General features: G+C 40.2%; 1 protein-coding gene across 1 annotated transcript; it reads right to left on the reverse strand.

Annotated features, from left to right (window-relative positions):
• Nucleotides 1-1,516: 1,516 nt before the first annotated feature.
• LOC136692654 (transmembrane protease serine 9-like) lies at nucleotides 1,517-15,252 on the reverse strand. Its single transcript, XM_066666224.1, has 21 exons — nucleotides 15,207-15,252; nucleotides 13,842-13,862; nucleotides 13,566-13,731; nucleotides 12,666-12,934; nucleotides 12,299-12,444; nucleotides 11,808-12,099; nucleotides 10,992-11,163; nucleotides 10,281-10,549; nucleotides 8,972-9,114; nucleotides 8,226-8,565; nucleotides 7,493-7,664; nucleotides 6,760-7,028; nucleotides 6,504-6,646; nucleotides 6,025-6,364; nucleotides 5,292-5,463; nucleotides 4,567-4,835; nucleotides 4,312-4,454; nucleotides 3,706-4,139; nucleotides 2,913-3,178; nucleotides 2,393-2,490; nucleotides 1,517-2,156 (listed from the first exon to the last, which is right to left on the reverse strand). The coding sequence occupies exons 1-21, from the start codon at nucleotides 15,250-15,252 to the stop codon at nucleotides 1,830-1,832; spliced, it is 4,497 nt and encodes a 1,498-aa protein (XP_066522321.1). The 3' UTR covers nucleotides 1,517-1,829.
• Nucleotides 15,253-19,648: the final 4,396 nt, after the last annotated feature.

Genomic DNA, 19,648 nt, shown 5'->3' on the forward strand with positions numbered 1-19,648 from the left:
TTGGTGTCCCGGATGTGTATCTGAATTTTTTTGTAACTTGTATTTTGGTATCTGTATTTCGTCTACCGAATTTGATCAACTTCGAAATGTATTGTTTAGATTTTTTTTGAGCTTGTTTTTTTTTATCTGAATTTATTAACCTTGAATAATAACACGGAAAACGTGTTCTTTAAAATTCACGAGTTCAATTCAAGAGCAATTATATTCAGATGCATAATTGCGAAGCAAAATATTCAGAGGTGAAATATCATCCCAAAAAACTAATATATATATTTCTGAGGAGACTTTCTACAGCTGTGTAACTCGCACTGCACAGATTCACATGTTGGTTTGCGAATGTGTTATGCACCATATTTACCACTACAACTGGAGCAAAACTGTGCGTGATATTTTTGTACTTGTGTGTGTAGAACTGGATTTGTGCAGCTGCAGTGAAGTTTGTGAAGGTGTAACTGTTAAGCTGTACTTGTGGGAGAGGAAAAATAATCTACAGATTTGAACTCCTTGAAGTGATTTTCTCTGTGACTTCAAATTTACTGATACACATGTGACTATTTTCTACAACTACAAATCTCACTGTCACAGGTGCTCAGGTGTTTTGCATCAAATATACTCTTTAAAATGCAAGAAGAATTTGAATCTCTGTGTGTGTTTTTATATATTTATTTATTTTATTTTCTCAAACATTTATTTAACAGACAAAAGTAAATAGAAACATTTTTCAAAGTTTTCACTTAAAAACTAGATTGTGTTTTGTGAATATCAACAAATTTTGAAACTGTTACCTGTAACACAATCCAAAAAGTTGGGACTGAGCCAGTTAATAAACTTTCAGGCCACTATGTGTCAGCAGTTTTATAATTAAGCAATTGAACATGAGAGGGAGCGTGTTATCATGAAATAACAGCACGGCTGTGATGTGGCGCATTCACAAGCCGAATGCGATCCATGATAACACACGATAATACGTGTTCTATTGCTTTTATACAACAGTTTGGGTAATAAACAAAGTATGAAATAATAATCAGCTGTGTAAGTGGTGTCAGTTTTGTTACATTATTACACAAAGTGCAATTCACATAAAATGAATCAAACTGGTTTGTAGTCCCTGAACGAATTAGTTTTTACTCCATAGACTGGGTTCCTCACGTAGAGTCCCCATGTTACCAGAAGGAACAGTACAAAAACTATGACACTTCCAGACCACTAGGTGTCAGTACAACAGCTGTTTTGTAAGGTACAGATTTTTTTATTTTGTTTTTAGTAATAAACACCGGATTAAATTACATTTAAAGGGCCCATATTACAGAAAATTGAATCTAAAAAAATATGTAAATACTGTGAATGTTTTGAAAGGTGCTGTTCACGCCTCAGTTTCATACAATAAATATTTTGTGAATTTCCTTTTGTGGCACCACAGAAACAAAACCGTTTCAACATTTATATTTAGCTTCATACTTTTGCGCTGAAGTTATAAGGAGTGTTTTATCAAACCAGGCTGCTTTTTACATGAATCAGTTCACAGTATTCAATCAAGTTAATTTACATATTCTATATGGCACTGTAATAAATGAGTTCATTTTGTTTTACATGATAAAAAGAATAAAAAATGAACAATACATGTTTTGGTATTCCACCAAAGCAAGGTCATAAGTGGCCCACATGTAAAAAACTTTAAATAGGGGGCTGTATTTCATGTTGTTAATTATGATAATGTCCACTGACCTACGTACAGATTTAAAGTACAGTATTGCACTCATTATCTAATGCTTTTATACAGACCTGTGTGCATCAGTCAAGAGAGCGGTGGTGTGGTGAGAAACATATACTCAGAGCATGAAGAAGAAGAGAATAAATAATAAACAGTGCAGAAACAAAGATGAAGAAGATGTGGTTGATGCTCCTCTTGGTCCAGGGGTGCTTTGCAGGTTAGAAGCTGTGGTAGGTAGGTGGTGTTGTGGTGATGAGGTAGATTTTAACATAATGAGAGGAAGATCTGTCACAGTTCTCTGGAGAAATTCTGCAAAGTGAGAGATCCTGGAGAACGTCTGCATTCCGGACCTTGCTGTGTTATTCCCTTCAATTACAGATGTGATCACACCCAGCTGGTGCCAGGAAACACCCAATTTACATATTAGAGCACTTCCTAAATGAACCTGCAGAAGGAGAGGGAAAAACTTGCTGATTCATGGACAGCATGTGACACCATAGTTGATTGAAACATTTCTGATGGAGTAATTTCACATTAAGTGAATGGTGAGGCTATAGATATAATGTCACTAAATTTAAGCACTGGTAGTGGTGCCCTCTTGTGGAGAATTCTCAGCCTGCTAAACACGAGCGAGTGAGATAAAGCTACTCCCTTGAGATGATTTGTGACTACAAATCTTACCTCAAGGGACAGTGCCCCGGTGCAGATGTACTCAGGAGAGGAATAGCTTGTACCACAGTCAAACACAGTCGTCTGCTGCTCCTCCAGCACAAGACCAGCTGAGGAATAGATCATACATTGAAAGATGAATTATAACCAAAGTGTCTGTTAATGTTTTACAAATATTTTTAATACATTTTGGAAGATTCTGGGTAAACGTTTTAATGAATATAATGAATCTTGCTAAATATGAACAAGAACATTAACTAACAAATTAAATATACTGAATTTTGAGTTGAAACACTTATGAACCCACAACATCAGGAGTGACTGCATTACTGGGGATATTTGCCATTGTTAAAAATAAGAGGAAACCTATTTTATTTCACAAAATTGAGTTTGTTGTGATATTACAAAGACAAGAGTTTCATTCTGTTAATGCCTAAACAACCTATAAAGATCTAATACCTTTAAAGGTAGCATATAAAGTAGGTCTACATAAAAAAGATGATGGTCCAATGTTGCATTAGATCAGACTTACTAGCATTATCATCCCTGTAGCCTGTAACCCGGCAGGTTAATCCAGAGGGAACTGCTCCCTGGTTGTCCAGGTCCAAACACACCGGCTGGATGAGGTTACTGAACGGCACTCGTTTCTCCAGCTGCAGCACAGCGATGTTGGACTCGAGGGTGAGGTTACTGAGGGTGATGTTCACCACAGCTACGGTTTTCAGGAAAGTGTCTGAACTGTTTTTATTCAACTGATAGCCCAGAGACACAGTCCAGCCACTGACATTCTGGAAAGAACTGCGAAGGGAAGAATGTGGGCAATGTGTACATTTTTTAAATTTCAACCTGATTTAATCAGTTACATAGTTTTACATGTAAATTTCTCTACCATTTTAAGTCAGTTTAACCTCAGGTATTTTATCCAAATTTATACAGAGCATGTGATATCTACTCTGAGAAATTGTTAATGAGTAATATGCTTTTGTGAATCAGTAACTTTAGCAACTAATATGTTCCCTGTGGGTGGGTTTATGATGAACCTACATTTTAATAATTGCCTTGCACCAGAACGTAAGACAACATAACATTGTGTGGTAACATTATACAACAAAACACACCAAACTCCCTAATGAGACTGATTTGACAGGCCACTTCTGACCCACAAATCAAATGCAATATAACTTTCCTTCATTAGTTTAAGAATCAAAGTCTGGAATACTGCAATGTCTTTGAACAGCTTAATACGCTTGCAGGAAGACACTAGCTGCCAATTCATCATGAGGTCATGAGGCTCAAAGTACTGAGTGAATTTCCACATATCTTACTCTGGGAGGCACAGTGCGCTGGTCATGACAAAGTCTGCGCTTATGAGAGTTGCTGAACACACGTGACGTCCATCCCTCTGCAGGATGACCATCCAGGGCCAGGTTCCACCCACAGCTGTAGCGTTTCTGCTGGTGAAAAGTTTAAGAGGGGCTTCTCCGCACACTTCTTGCTGCAGTGGTGCTTTGGTGGTTATTAGTGAAGTTATGGTGATGGAGCAGTTGTAACCACTGTCTGGATCAACCCCTGAGGAGATAAAGTCAACGAAGCCTGGAGGATCTGAGCTGATGAGAGAGCTGATCCATGCTTGGTACTTAGACACTCTGCTGTAAACTCCAGGGAACCTCGGGTCAGCACAACCAGACCCGAAACTAACCACACCCGACTGAACCCACACTGAGCCCTGCTTGATCACCATCGGACCGCCGGAGTCTCTCTGGAAACAGATAATTTGTTTTGCTTTATAATTAATATCGGTATCGGCTGCTCCAAGGTGCTAATTATCGGTTATCGTATCAGCCCAAAAAAGTTCAAAATCCGTGCATCCCTAAACTCTAGTCAACAAAACATAGAAAAATATCCAAGGGAAATAAGCTAATATCTCATACCTGACACGAATCTTTACCACCTTCTCGTAACCCGGCACAGAGCATGTTTTCTGTGATTGTTCCAGCATAGGAGCAGTTACATCGCCTGTTTCCAATCAGCGGGACTTCAACTTCCTGCAGGGTTTGAGGGGATTGAAGAGGTACTGAAAAAACAAGAGGAGAAATGGAACAGAAAGAAACATAATTAAGCTTTTTTAATGGTGTTTCTAAATGCTTAAAGGTTTTTATAAAAGGGAAAAGGTCAGGAAAACTCACCCTCTGCCCTGATGTATCCCCAGCCAGTGACCCAGCTGTCTGTACCCGAGTGGAGAACACTGTCCACTGCTGACAGACACACTGGTCTAATGTAGGTAGTGAAGGTAACTGGGGAGTCCAGCTTTAGCAGAGCCACGTCGTTGTCATAATTTAAACTGTTATATCGAGGATGCAAATCTATCAAAGAAACAGCTCTGGACACTTCATTAGGGTTACTGCCCTCTTGATTCTGCCGACCGAGATACACCTTCCAACGAGATGGGGTAGAGCTGAGGAGAGAGACAATCTTATGATGTGAATAAAAATATTTACTATATACTTTTTTAATGTCTCTCCAGAGGTGAATGTACTGTGTCAGATTTAGGGCAAATTTTTGAGAACCAAAAAGTAAAATCCATAAACAAAAAAAATTGTAAATAAAAAAAAAAACACTTCAGTAAACAGAATATTCCCATTTAAACACAATCACAGTGGAGCAGTCTTCCTCACCAATGAAATACTCATGGTTCCCAGTGCAGCATTTTAAACAAAATGGACTGTTTATGAAAATAAAATAAACAGAATTCTGTTTTTAAAAAAATCACTTTAATTTTTTTGGTTATGAATTCAGCTTTTCTGACTCCATATGAATGACTGGGCTAATGAATGTTTACTCTGAGCCTGATAGCACTGTCATAAACCCAGGACAGTTCTCAGAGCCTCAGGTGAGTTTATAGAGAACTGACCTTGTGAAGAAGAAGAAGCAGTGAGCAGCAGATAAGACCCATTCTTTATTGATGAGGGAACCTCCACAAAAATGTTCTCCCAAATAATGCAGACTCGCCTGCCACGGCCAGCTTCCTGCTGCAGCATCATGACCTCCCACTATCCTGGAGTTCAGGGAGGCCTTTCCACACACTGGAGAATGTAAAACACACAGTGATCTCATTTAAAAGTAAAGAAGCTGTGACTTATTATTGTTCATGGCGTGGGCAGCCACACTACAACATTTCTAGTGTCATAATAAACTGTTAGTATTTCATTAACACAGGGTCAAACTCTAATCTTCTACGGTTCCAGTTGCGGTGGTTAAGAAGAATATTCAGGGTTTGGAGGGTTATATATACTTTAGACCACTGCTGTTTTGGCATGCTGTCTTTACTTAGGCTTCTGAGGCTATATGTGGTCCATTAAAGAGAAGAAAGTTTCACCAGTCTACAGTTAAATCAAAAAAGACCATCCTTCATTTGTTCATTTTTAAGACTTTGGATGTGTGGAAATATAACCCTGCAAATTAAAGATGATGTGTATCACATGCACCCCCAGGGTCCTGCTTTTGATGAGAGTATGATTCTGTTGCTGTTGAAATCATTATGCATCACTGGTTGGTAACATCAAGGATAAAGGGAACCAGGATGAGTGTCCCATGTTATGGTATATCGCCACCTGTTGGACAAAGTCATAATACAATGTATCTACCTTCAGCAGAACTGTTGGTGGTGGGGCCAGCAGAACTGTTGGTGGTGGGGCCAGCAGAACTTTTAGTGGAGGGGACAGCAGTGCTGGGTGTTTGTGCTGTGTTGATCGGTGGCAGGCCAGGGCAGCTGTAACCACTGTCCGGATCTTCCCCTGTGGAGACAAAGTCGACGAAGCCTGGAGGATCAGAGCTGATGTGAGAGATGATCCACGTTTGGTACTTAGACACTCTGCTGTACACTCCAGGAAACTTGGGTTCAGCACAACCAGTCCCGAAACTAACCACACCCGACTGAACCCACACTGAGCCCTGCTTGATCACCATCGGACCCCCGGAGTCTCCCTGGAAACAGATAATTTGTTTTGCTTTATAATTAATATTGGTATCGGCTACTCCAAGGTGCTAATTACTTAGCTAGAGGGCAACTCTAATCAACAAAACACAGAAAAATATCCAAGGGAAATAAGCTAATATCTCATACCTGACACGAATCTTTACCACCTTCTCGTAACCCGGCACAGAGCATGTTTTCTGTGATTGTTCCAGCATAGGAGCAGTTACATCGCCTGTTTCCAGTCAGCGGGACTTCAACTTCCTGCAGGGTTTGAGGGGATTGAAGAGGTACTGAAAAAACAATAGGAGAAATGGAATAGAAAGAAACATATTTAAGCTTATGTTAATGGTGTTTCTAAATGCTTAAAAGTTTTTATAAAAGGGAAAAGGTCAGGAAAACTCACCCCCTGCCCTGATGTATCCCCAGCCAGTGACCCAGGTGTCTGTACCCGAGTGGAGAACACTGTCCACTGCTGACAGACACACTGGTCTAATGTAGGTAGTGAAGGTAACTGGGGAGTCCAGCTTTAGCAGAGCCACGTCGTTGTCATAATTTAAACTGTTATATCGAGGATGCAAATCTATCAAAGAAACAGCTCTGGACACTTCATTAGGGTTACTGCCCTCTTGATTCTGCCGACCGAGATACACCTTCCAACTAGATGGGGTAGAGCTGAGGAGAGAGACAATCTTATGATGTGAATAAAAATATTTACTATATACTTTTTTAATGTCTCTCCAGAGGTGAATGTACTGTGTCAGATTTAGGGCAAATGTTTGAGAACCAAAAAGTAAAATCCATAAACAAAAAAAAATTGTAAATAAAAAAAAAAAAAAAAAACACTTCAGTAAACAGAATATTCCCATTTAAACACAATCACAGTGGAGCAGTCTTCCTCACCAATGAAATACTCATGGTTCCCAGTGCAGCATTTTAAACAAAATGGACTGTTTATGAAAATAAAATAAACAGAATTCTGTTTTTAAAAAAATCACTTTAATTTTTTTGGTTATGCATTCAGCTTTTCTGACTCCATATGAATGACTGGGCTAATGAATGTTTACTCTGAGCCTGATAGCACTGTCATAAACCCAGGACAGTTCTCAGAGCCTCAGGTGAGTTTATAGAGAACTGACCTTGTGAAGAAGAAGAAGCAGTGAGCAGCAGATAAGACCCATTCTTTATTGATGAGGGAACCTCCACAAAAATGTTCTCCCAAATAATGCAGACTCGCCTGCCACGGCCAGCTTCCTGCTGCAGCATCATGACCTCCCACTATCCTGGAGTTCAGGGAGGCCTTTCCACACACTGGAGAATGTAAAACACACAGTGATCTCATTTAAAAGTAAAGAAGCTGTGACTTATTATTGTTCATGGCGTGGGCAGCCACACTACAACATTTCTAGTGTCATAATAAACTGTTAGTATTTCATTAACACAGGGTCAAACTCTAATCTTCTACGGTTCCAGTTGCGGTGGTTAAGAAGAATATTCAGGGTTTGGAGGGTTATATATACTTTAGACCACTGCTGTTTTGGCATGCTGTCTTTACTTAGGCTTCTGAGGCTATATGTGGTCCATTAAAGAGAAGAAAGTTTCACCAGTCTACAGTTAAATCAAAAAAGACCATCCTTCATTTGTTCATTTTTAAGACTTTGGATGTGTGGAAATATAACCCTGCAAATTAAAGATGATGTGTATCACATGCACCCCCAGGGTCCTGCTTTTGATGAGAGTATGATTCTGTTGCTGTTGAAATCATTATGCATCACTGGTTGGTAACATCAAGGATAAAGGGAACCAGGATGAGTGTCCCATGTTATGGTATATCGCCACCTGTTGGACAAAGTCATAATACAATGTATCTACCTTCAGCAGAACTGTTGGTGGTGGGGCCAGCAGAACTGTTGGTGGTGGGGCCAGCAGAACTTTTAGTGGAGGGGACAGCAGTGCTGGGTGTTTGTGCTGTGTTGATCGGTGGCAGGCCAGGGCAGCTGTAACCACTGTCCGGATCTTCCCCTGTGGAGACAAAGTCGACGAAGCCTGGAGGATCAGAGCTGATGTGAGAGATGATCCACGTTTGGTACTTAGACACTCTGCTGTACACTCCAGGAAACTTGGGTTCAGCACAACCAGTCCCGAAACTAACCACACCCGACTGAACCCACACTGAGCCCTGCTTGATCACCATCGGACCCCCGGAGTCTCCCTGGAAACAGATGTGTGAGAATGTGTAAGATTGTAACTACATTCAGTTATATTTGGTAATCAAATGTGTCTTCATTTAATCAGACTGAGATTTGCATCCTGTATGAGGCCTAACATGCAATGTGTGATTGGTACAGAGTAGTGGGAAAGTGTCTTCCGCACGTGATCACTGAGCACTGACTGTTACATGCACTGATTATACGATCAATTTTGATCACATGTATTTTGACTAATAACTGACATTTTCTTTAAACAGCAGTAGTCAGACCGGTCACAACTAACACAATATCTAGATTTTACTTTAAATTTACAAGCCAACTTTAGTTCAGTGGAACATTAACTAGACGGCAATTCAATTGAATTAGACATACAAAAATATCCAAGGAAAATAAGCTAATATCTCATACCTGACATGAGTCTTTACCTCCTTCTCGTAACCCAGCACAGAGCATGTTGTTTGTGATTGCTCCAGAATAGAAGCAGTTACATCGCCTGTTTCCAATCAGCGGGACTTCAACTTCCTGTAGTGTTTGAGGGGATTGAAGAGGTACTGAAAAACAAGAGGAGAAATGGAACAGAAAGAAACTAAATACAGCTCCTTATGTAAAAAGAAGCCAAAAATAACACTGGAAGAAATTAATCTGTGTTTTATCATTGAAGTAAAAATGTACTTGATTTTATTTGATACATAAATAATTAATTCATTCACTGTCTGTAACCATTATCAAGTTCAGGGTCACGGTGGGTCCAGAACCTACCTGGAATCACTGGGCGCAAAGCAGGAACACACCCTGCAGGGGGCGCCAGTTTTTCACAGGATGACACACATTCACTCACACACTCACACACTCACACCTACGGACACATTTGAGTCGCCAATTCACCTACCAACGTGTGTTTTTGCAGCGTGGGAGGAAACCGGAGCACCCGGAGGAAACCCACACAGACACAGGAAGAACACACCACACTCCTCACAGACAGTCACCCGGAGGAAACCCACGCAGACACAGGAAGAACACACCACACTCCTCACAGACAGTCACCCAGAGGAAATCCACGCAGACACAGGAAGAACACACCACACTCCTCACAGACAGTCACCCAGAGGAAATCCACGCAGACACAGGAAGAACACACCACACTCCTCACAGACAGTCACCCGGAGGAAACCCACACAGACACAGGGAGAACACACCACACACCTCACAGACAGTCACCCGGAGGAAACCCACGCAGACACAGGGAGAACACACCACACTCCTCACAGACAGTCACCCGGAGCTGGAATCGAACCCACAACCTCCAGGACCCTGGAGCTGTGTGACTGCGACACATATAAATAATGCATTTAATAAATCATTTAGTAATAATAAATCATCTGTATTTGAATTAAACAGTATATCTACATGGAATATTGGACTGAACAAGAGAGAAATTAGAGGTAAAGTGTTTGCAGAGCAGAGTACACACGTGAGGAAATTAGAATAATATTTACTCTAGTTAAAACTACATTACAATCATGTACAGTGTGCAGTGTTTATACTGTGTCAGGTTTTAAAATGAATGGACTTCACAGAGCTTAATTTGAGCAGACAGTGTTTGTCTGTTGAGGAAAATCAGGTGTAAACATACAAAAAAAAGTGTGGATGATGATACATTGTGTTTTTTTAAATGCTTAAAACATTTTATAAAAGGGAAAAGGTCAGGAAAACTCACCCTCTGCCCTGATGTATCCCCAACCAGTGACCCAGGTGTCTGTACCCGAGTGGAGAACACTGTCCACTGCTGACAGACACACTGGTCTAATGTAGGTAGTGAAGGTAACTGGGGAGTCCAGCTTTAGCAGAGCCACGTCGTTGTCATAACTTAAACTTTGATATTGAGGATGCAAATCTATTAAAGAAACAGCTCTGGACACTTCATTAGGGTTACTGCCCTCTTGATTCTGCCGACCAAGATACACCTTCAAATTAGATGTGCTAGAGCTGAGGAGAGAGACACTGGTGTGAGCTAAATAAACATCTGTAATGTCTCTACAGATGTGAATGAATATTGTCTGAATAAGGCCAGAATTCTGAGAAATTAATAGCAGAATCCATAAAAGGAAATCAAAAATTGCAAAAGAAGGAATTTAAAAACTTCCGTAGCACAGCATCCCCATTTAACCATTAGTTTTGTATTTGACATGAATATTTAATGAGGTTGGCTTTGAACTGAGTATTTGACAGTGATATGTCTCTCACTGTTTTCCGGCCAAAAAAACTTCTCAGCTAAATTTTAGCCAAAATGATTTTTGATTAATTTAAAATAAACAGAATTCTGTTTTTACAATTCTTAACATCTGTTACATTGCTCTTGTTTACTTATATTAATTCCATAGTTATAAAGCTATAAAGTGGTTGTCAGGTGAGTTTATAGAGAACTGACCTTGTGAAGAAGAAGAAGCAGTGAGCAGCAGATAAGACCCATTCTTTATTGATGAGGGAACCTCCACAAAAATGTTCTCCCAAATAATGCAGACTCGCCTGCCACGGCCAGCTTCCTGCTGCAGCATCATGACCTCCCACTATCCTGGAGTTCAGGGAGGCCTTTCCACACACTGGAAACACATAGTTGATTGATACCTATACTACAGTATCATGTAAAATTTAAAAAATCCGGATTTACTACTGATTATTTTGTGAACAGAAACACAAAACAGGTCTGAGTGTCAGTAAAGTATTAAAGAATTCAAACGGTCTTGGTCTGATAACCAAGGCTTTCTCTACTCACAGCAGAGAAACGACATTTAGAGTTATTTAGACGGCTGAATTTCGAGAAGCGTTTCGTCCACAAACTAGTCCCGCCCTCCCCTACTCCGTTTGGTGCGCTTGAGAAGGGGGAGTGGTGAAGTAGCCTAAAATCTTCTGATTGGATGGTCTAACTGTAGAGCTACCGCTGTTGGTCGATAACCTTCTCTGTAAACATTTAATTGGTCAGTCTGCACGTCAGTAGTCCTTGTTTACGTCAGGCAAAGCTTATGCCCTCATCTGGAGCAGCTATACCGATAGTAAGTTCTCGGATGAATTAAAAAAAAATTCCCATGTTTTGTGCAGCAAATGAAGGTGTTAAGGACCTAAAAACACACATAGGTTCAGCTAAGCATACAACGGTAGCGAGAGCTTACATAGCTAGAATTTCGAGAAGTGTTTCGTTCACAAACTAGTCGCCCCTCCCCCTCTAGTTATAATACAATGTATCTACCTTCAGCAGAACTGTTGGTAGAGGTGACAGCAGTGCTGGATTTTTGTCCTGTGTTGATCAGTGGCAGGCCAGGGCAGCTGTAAACACTGTCAGGATCTACCCCTGTGGAGACAAAATCGACGAAGCCTGGAGGATCTGAGCTGATGAGAGAGCTGATCCACGTTTGGTACTTAGACACTCTGCTGTACACTCCAGGAAACTCCGGCTCAGCACAACCAGACCCGAAGCTAACCACACCCGACTGAACCCACACTGAGCCCTGCTTGATCACCATCGGACCCCCGGAGTCTCCCTGGAAACCAGGAATTTATTGATTAGATAGCACACTTGAACAGGAGCTGTGTTGTAATCTTGATTTGATTCAACATTAGGCACTCTGGATTAACAATGCTGTTTGAGTTATATATTAATATATTGTATCTTCTCTTACAAGGTCACCATTCTGGACATAAAAGGTCATGACAGTGATAAGAATTCACTGCATCGTGTACCTCACATGAGTCCCTGCCTCCTTCTTTTAAACCAGCACAGATCATGTTCTTTGTGATCGTTCCGACACCATAGAAGCAGTTACACTGTCTGTTTCCAACAACTGGGACCTTCACCTCCTGTAGAGTCTGAGGATATGGAAGAGGAACTGAGAGGAAGAGGAGGAACAGTATTTAAGATTTTTAATATCATGTATGTACTTCAGAAAGCACTGGGACTTCAGTTAGATGCTTGCTTTTTCCTCACAACAAACAGTTCAGCTTGGACAGGAACAACACTGCTGGGCTCTTTATTTACACCCTTATATAAATAACAGCAGTATGGCATTGTGCAGTATAGCAATATAATAAATGATCTATAGTCTCTCACCTCCCTCTCGGATTTCGCCCCAGCCGGTGACCCAGCCCTCTGTCCCAGAGTGAAAAACACTGCTGTTCGCTGCCAGACACACAGGTCTGATGAATCTGTTGAAGTTTACCGGAGTCCCCAGTTTGAGAAGAGCGATGTCATTATCACTAGTGAGTGAATCATAGTCCGGATGCTCGATTATCTCGGAGACTGTCCTGGACTCTTCGTTCGGATTAACACCTTCCTGACTCTGCCGACCCAAATACACAGTCCATCTGGACGGGCTGGAACTGGAGGTCGTTGGGAACACAGATTTTCATTATGTACAGCATTAAGAAAAAGTGATAAGGTGTTAGGACTAGGGTTAGGCTCTGGAGCAGAGTTGTTGTCTCACAGAGACCAGGAGTTTGATCCCCAGCTGATGCCTCAACTTATGCCCGTTTCTGCCACATATAATCATAATTTAAAAAAGGGAAACCAATATATTTTCCAATAATATGTAAGTTGCTAGCTCAATATTTTGAGATATTATCTCGTTATTTAGAGATATTACTATTTAGAGATTTTACGTCAATATATTGAGTGAATATATTGACTTAGTATTTTAATATATTTACTTAGTATCTCAAATTAATGATAGTATCTCATAATAATGAGATAGTAGCTAAATATTTTGACTTAGTATCTCAGAAAATAGTAAGTCAATATATTGACTTAGTATGTCTAAATAATGAGATAGTATCTCAATATATGGACTTATTATCTCAAAATAATGAGATAGCAACTCAAAATGAAGGTAAAAAATCAGCTCAGTTTATTTAAAGGCAGCCTATAAATATCAAGATGAGGTCAGTCTGCTCATGGTGTGGAACACTGATATAACCCAGTGATATCCTTCTGTTCACAGATAAAAACACCAACCTTAAAAAGAAGCAGTGAGCAGCTGTTAAGACCCATTCTTTATTGATGAGGGAACCTCCACAAGAGTGTTCTCCAAACAGATGTAGACTCGCCTGCCACGGCCAACTTCCTGCGGCAGCATCCTGACCTCCCACTATCCTGGAGTTCAGGAACACTCTTCCACACACTGGGGAGGGGAGGAAGAAGATACTAGTCAAGAGAACTCACAAAATGTACGAACTAAAGGAATGTTGATGTGCTGAATACATCACTCATCGCTGAAGGATGATCTCTTACCGTCTAACTGACCAAAGGAGCCTGGAATCAGTGAAAAAAACATAAAAGACCAGTTTAATATCAATTTATTCATAAGGATTTTATATATTATATTATATAATATTATACTATTTATTATACTGTATTTTACTGCATTGTATTATTTTGTATTATATACAAATCCATCATTAATCCATTCACATTTGAATTATGTGCAAAAATTTGTGTTCACAGTTATATTGATATTCACAAAAATATATATAAATCCATCAGCCACATTGAACACGTTTCTGTACATTCATTCATTCATTATTTAATTAAAATACTGGAGGAAAAATATAATGCAGATATGATGATTGTTTTTTCTTTTCAGTTTTTCAGAAGATATTAATTCAAACAAATAAATCGCTTACAGAAATCTGAAACTAACTGGAATATAAAAATATATGTATATCCATATTTTATTCATGTGTTCAATATACGATATGAATATTTGCACTTATTTTGTAATAAAAGCTCAGTCCTCTACAATATGTTTGTCTTTATATGGCCATATGTCAGATTTCCACGTGAAATTTAGCCTTAACTAAAAACGTTTCCAGAATGTAAATATAATGTTATTCATATCATATGAAGTAAAACAATATGGAGTCAAATGAGTGTAGTTAACAACACTGGACTTTTAATCCCAGAGAAATCCCACAGCAGCTTTCGATCAAATCTCTTTGGGAAAAAAATCTCTACACACTTCTCAGCCCTCCTGATTAATTGATTAAGATTAATCCCTAGCACATTAATCTGTCCAAGATTTTGCCCAAACCTGTGCTATTTTTAGCTAATAGCAACGTGACTGACTTTCACACGAGTGTCTGAAAGATCACATTCAAACAGCTGTCATCTCTGAGTCCAGTTTCATTCAAACTGCACTGTGCATTAATTAGAAAACCTAGTGCTAAAGGTATTCACTGTAAATATAAATACTGGGATGAGGGCTGTCATTAGGTTTTGAGACAGCTCTTTTGAGAGAATGCAGTTGTGGCAGGGCTTTGATAGGAGATTTTGATAGGAGGATAATTTGTAGGCTCCAGAACTACCACAATCCTGTTTCAGGACACTCAGAGGACACTGGATCACCCAAAAAAAAAAAAACCCACACAATAATCCTACTGAACTAAAAAAAAAAACCTAAATATTTACAGCTTTCAACCTCACATCTTTCATCTTTATTATCATTTCACTTCCCAAACTAAGGTTTGCAGGACCTTTATAATTGGCTACAGCTGCCATAGCTGCAACATAGCGGTCAACTTTAGATTATTCCATGGTGCATTAACACAGAGCTCAGTTATTACATGTGGTTATATGTGTGTACATAAAGCAACTCACCATAAGAAAGAAGACTAGTCAGTGTCAGGATATAAACCCAATCCATCTTAATCACTGTCCACAGCAGTGACAATGCAACACGTCTGATAAATAAAACTACTGTCTGGCTTTATAAGGACCTGCCCCATGGACACTGCACTGCCCCCTCAGTCTTTTAACACTGATTTACTTCCTTGTACTTTCATGCCACAAGGTTTATATTCAAGCTCAGCTACGTGTTAAATTTGGCTCATATCTATTGCTTAATAAGCCACAGGTAAAAATCTTAGCAAAGGGAATGAAAGTCACACTGCACCTATATAAACACTAAGGGGTGGGGTTCATAAGTGCGGGAGAAACAGAAAAGAGAAACCCAACCCCAGATATATTAGAAATGAATGCCAGCTTTTGTTGCTGAGTGTTATCATCCTGAATGAAACTGGACGTTGTGATATGACTAACAATGGTGGAAATGATTCAGCCACTCTGGGTTATAAAATGGAAAATGGAAAGTCATCATCTCATATTTTTAACACTTAAACATTATGTAGTGTTACAATAACACACAGTTCATATATGATTTATTCATGTGTAATAGCTTATAATGCTCCAGAATGACTGAACTATACCCTGCCTATATGAATTACTATAATTAATGTATTATTAATCCTACAGTTTTTCAAAATGACGCCATTATTCAGTGTGTGAGATGTAAACACAAAGTGTTTCAGGGTGAAGGGGACGATTGTAGAGAAGCTGACAGACTTAAATTTCTTTAAAGTTGTGGTAAATGGAACCAGGTGTCTTCACGTCTACAACACAACAAAAACCCAGCATTTTATTCTGCCTCCACAAGCAACAGTGACTTCCATCTAAACATCTTTATGTAAAACGATTAGAAATCAGACATTTTTATTACCTACACACTTTAGGGCCATCATGGTAGCGTTACAAGCGGTGTCGCTACTAGTTTCACTGTGTCTGTGTGGGTTTCCTCCAAGTGCTCCAGTTTCCTCCCATGGGCCAAAAACCACAAACCACAAAAGCAGTGCTGTGTGTAACTGTCCACGTCTTTGAGTGACTGGGTGAGTGTGTGTGATGCCTGTGATGGACTTGTGCTCTGTTTAGGGCAGGGGTCAGGAATAGGCGGCCTGCGGTCCGAGTCCAGACCCAGACGCTGTCTGATCCGGACCTGGACCTGTAGCTGATAAACTATTAAGAGCTGCTTAATTTTGAACAGAGTGTGTGTTTGAAGTGGTGTGACTCTTCTAGTCATTAGAGTTCAGGTTTAGCGCTCCAGGAAACTCACAGACCAATCACGTGAGGCTCCTCAGCCAATCAGATAGTGCATTATGATGAGCGCTGTGATTTCACTTAGTCACACACACAGGGCAGGACTCCAGACACTGCTGTCCTGGGGCCTGTAAAAACTGTCCCAAGGGACATGATTTTGGGACACTTTTTGGACGACAGTGTGGTGTGAGTTAAAACCAGAAACTTTAGAAATAAGGGAACAATTACGGGTGGAAATTTTTATAAAGCTGAACACAGATTACTTTCCTTCAGCATAAAGAGCCAATCAGATTGCTGCTTATGTAAACAGTAAAGTCAACTGCAACTACAAGTCATTAGAGACTTTATTTACATATGCATTTTTTCCTAATCATTGTTTTACTTAAAAACTTTACTTTAAATGAGAAAAGGACATTTTGTTTAGAGTATATATTATTAATCCATCCATTATCTGTAACCGCTTATTCAATTCAGGGTCGCAGGGGGTCCAGAGCCCACCTGGAATCATCGGGCGCAAGGCGGGAACACACCCTGGAGGGGACGCCAGTCCTTTACAGGGCAACACAGACACACACACTCACTTTCAAGTCGCCAATCCACCTGCAACGTGTGTTTTTGGACTGTGGGAGGAAACCAGAGCACCCAGAGGAAACCCACGCGGACACGGGGAGAACACACCAACTCCTCACAGACAGCCACCCGGAGCTGGAATCGAACCCACAACCTCCAGGCCCCTGGAGCTGTGTAACTGCGACACTACCTGCTGCGCCACCGTGCCGCCCTATCCACCGTGCCCTAAATCTTGTTAAAATATGTTGAAATGTAATTGAAAAGCTAATTTGATTTGAAATTCTGTTGTTAACAACATTAAAGGTTGCTATATCTACAAGGCTATTTCAAAATGCAGGAGGACACTGATCATACGCAGGTTATACATCATGTTCCGGACCTTGGCTTGAGAACATTTTCTCCGGATCTTAATGAATTTTAATTAACTACCCCTGGTCTAGGGAATGTTCCAGCCTTGTGACCAGTGATTCTGGGTAAAATGAATGACTGAATATGTATCTTAGGCCAAAATGCTTTCAGAACTGCAGTAAAACAAGTAGAGAATGTACGGCCAGTTTATTTATTAACTTTCTGTGAGCTTTAGAGGAGGAGGTCTGGTTCCAAGTAATTAGAGAGTTGGTTTAAAATTAAAAAAAAATAAAAAAAAAACTCTGCATCACTATGCTGATATTTATGAGGAAGAATTTACATTTATAAATTTAATTTTAGTGTTTTATCCCTGCCACTGCCCACTGGGTTGCAGCAATGATTAGAAAAAACATTATATTGTTCAATTCAAGCTGGGCATTAAATGTGTTGGCCAAATGCAGCTTATGCTCCAGTGCTCTGGAAAACATTGTCCTCCGGGACATATGAATAAAGCATTGATAATGAAGTAATGATTACATTTCCACCTATTTTCTACCTGTTACCTGGTCTATCCTGTGTCAGAGGCGAGTGAAACCCAGAAGTTTCCTCCTGAAAAGATCCTGTTGGGAATCAAGGTTTATTTCAATCAAAGTAGCTCTACATTCATTAGCACTCTCAGGTTTTATCCAACCTTTTAATACAGAACATGAGCCAAAGGGGAATAATGCCTGCCAGCACAGAGCTGCTGAGTAGCTGTACTGTATTTTCTAGAATGATGGGGCTCAATTTTGTACTTCTGGGATGAGCTGAAGTGGGGTTTATGATCCAGAACTAGTCATCCAACGTCAGCTCCGGACCTCACTAAGACATATGTGGCTGAATCGTAAGTGTCCACAAACGTTTGGACATTTATAGAGCAGGCGCTAATAGAGCTGCAGGTGTAACACACCTTGAAGGATGGCTCTGTCAGAGCTGAGCGGTGTTAAAGACTTAAAAAGCGTCATACTCTCACTCCTCTGTCAGCACAGAGCAAGGACTTCAAACACTGTATGGTACAGCTGCAGTACTTTACCACACACAAGAGGCTAATGTTATTTACACTGCTCCTACCTCATATTTCATAAACCTAAGCACTGTGTCCATGTGGTGCACACACTATAACAAATGTGCCTCATACTGTTTAATAAAAGCAGCGTTGAAACAAACATGAAAGGCCCATGTCAATTCAGTTGTTTGTTGAGGTAACAGAACCGTCCATTCAGCCTACAAAATATAAGCTCTGCCCATTAACGCTGAAGTTAAAAGGAGTGTTGTACAATCAGGCACATTGCATGGCAGCCAATCAGATTTCACTTTCAAACACTGTGTGATGCTGAAAGGTTTGTGGACAACATCTCATCAATGTTTCATCTGAAACCAAGGGTGTTAACAACTGATTTGTTCCTCTTTCGCTGCAGTAACAGTGTCCACTCTTCTGGGATGATGCTACAACATTGCTCTGCGGATTTGATGGCAGCCTAAACATTAGTGAGGTAAGGTGCTGATGTTGGATAATGAGCTCTGGATCACTAACACCACTCAAATTTACCTGATCGTCACATGATCATTCCAGGGAACACAGTTCCATAGTGCAAACAGCCCAGTACTGAGGGGTTCATATCTCTCTAGCTGAAGTCTGGCAGTGGACATAGCAAATTTAAGCTTATTTGCAGCTGCTCCAATGTGTTCAAGTCTAACAGCCAATGCTTTTCTGCCTCACAAATTCACCAGTTTTAACACTATTATTGCTAAATTAACTTAGTTGTTAAATATTTTGCTGTGTGTGGAGATTAGTTTGAACCATGTGTGAACCATGGGTGCACGTGTACTTCAGGAGCGGCCAACACACTGACGACATATGACTGACTGGCTGTATGAGAAAGCTTAAACAAACTTCCTCCTTCCTGGAACTCTGTGCTTTTCCTTTAGACTCTGCTAACTTCATTTAAAGAGTTAATAACAGTGCGATACACCTCTTTGTGTTGTAGTGCATAGCAGTGCATTGTTACTAGAAAATTAAAGGCAATGGTTCCTGGTCAGATTACATTGTGTTTAGCCTGTGGTGTTTATTTACATACTGGTCCTGGACCTTCTCTGGATTTTGGAGGGACAAAATCTTTGACAGTTTCACACACTCGCACACACACACCTGTGGACACTTTCACACCCTCAACCTATCTCTCTCTCTCTCACACACACACACACACCTGTGG

Source organism: Hoplias malabaricus, chromosome 3 (genome assembly GCF_029633855.1).
Source record: "Hoplias malabaricus isolate fHopMal1 chromosome 3, fHopMal1.hap1, whole genome shotgun sequence".
Classification (NCBI taxonomy): Eukaryota; Metazoa; Chordata; class Actinopteri; order Characiformes; family Erythrinidae; genus Hoplias; species Hoplias malabaricus.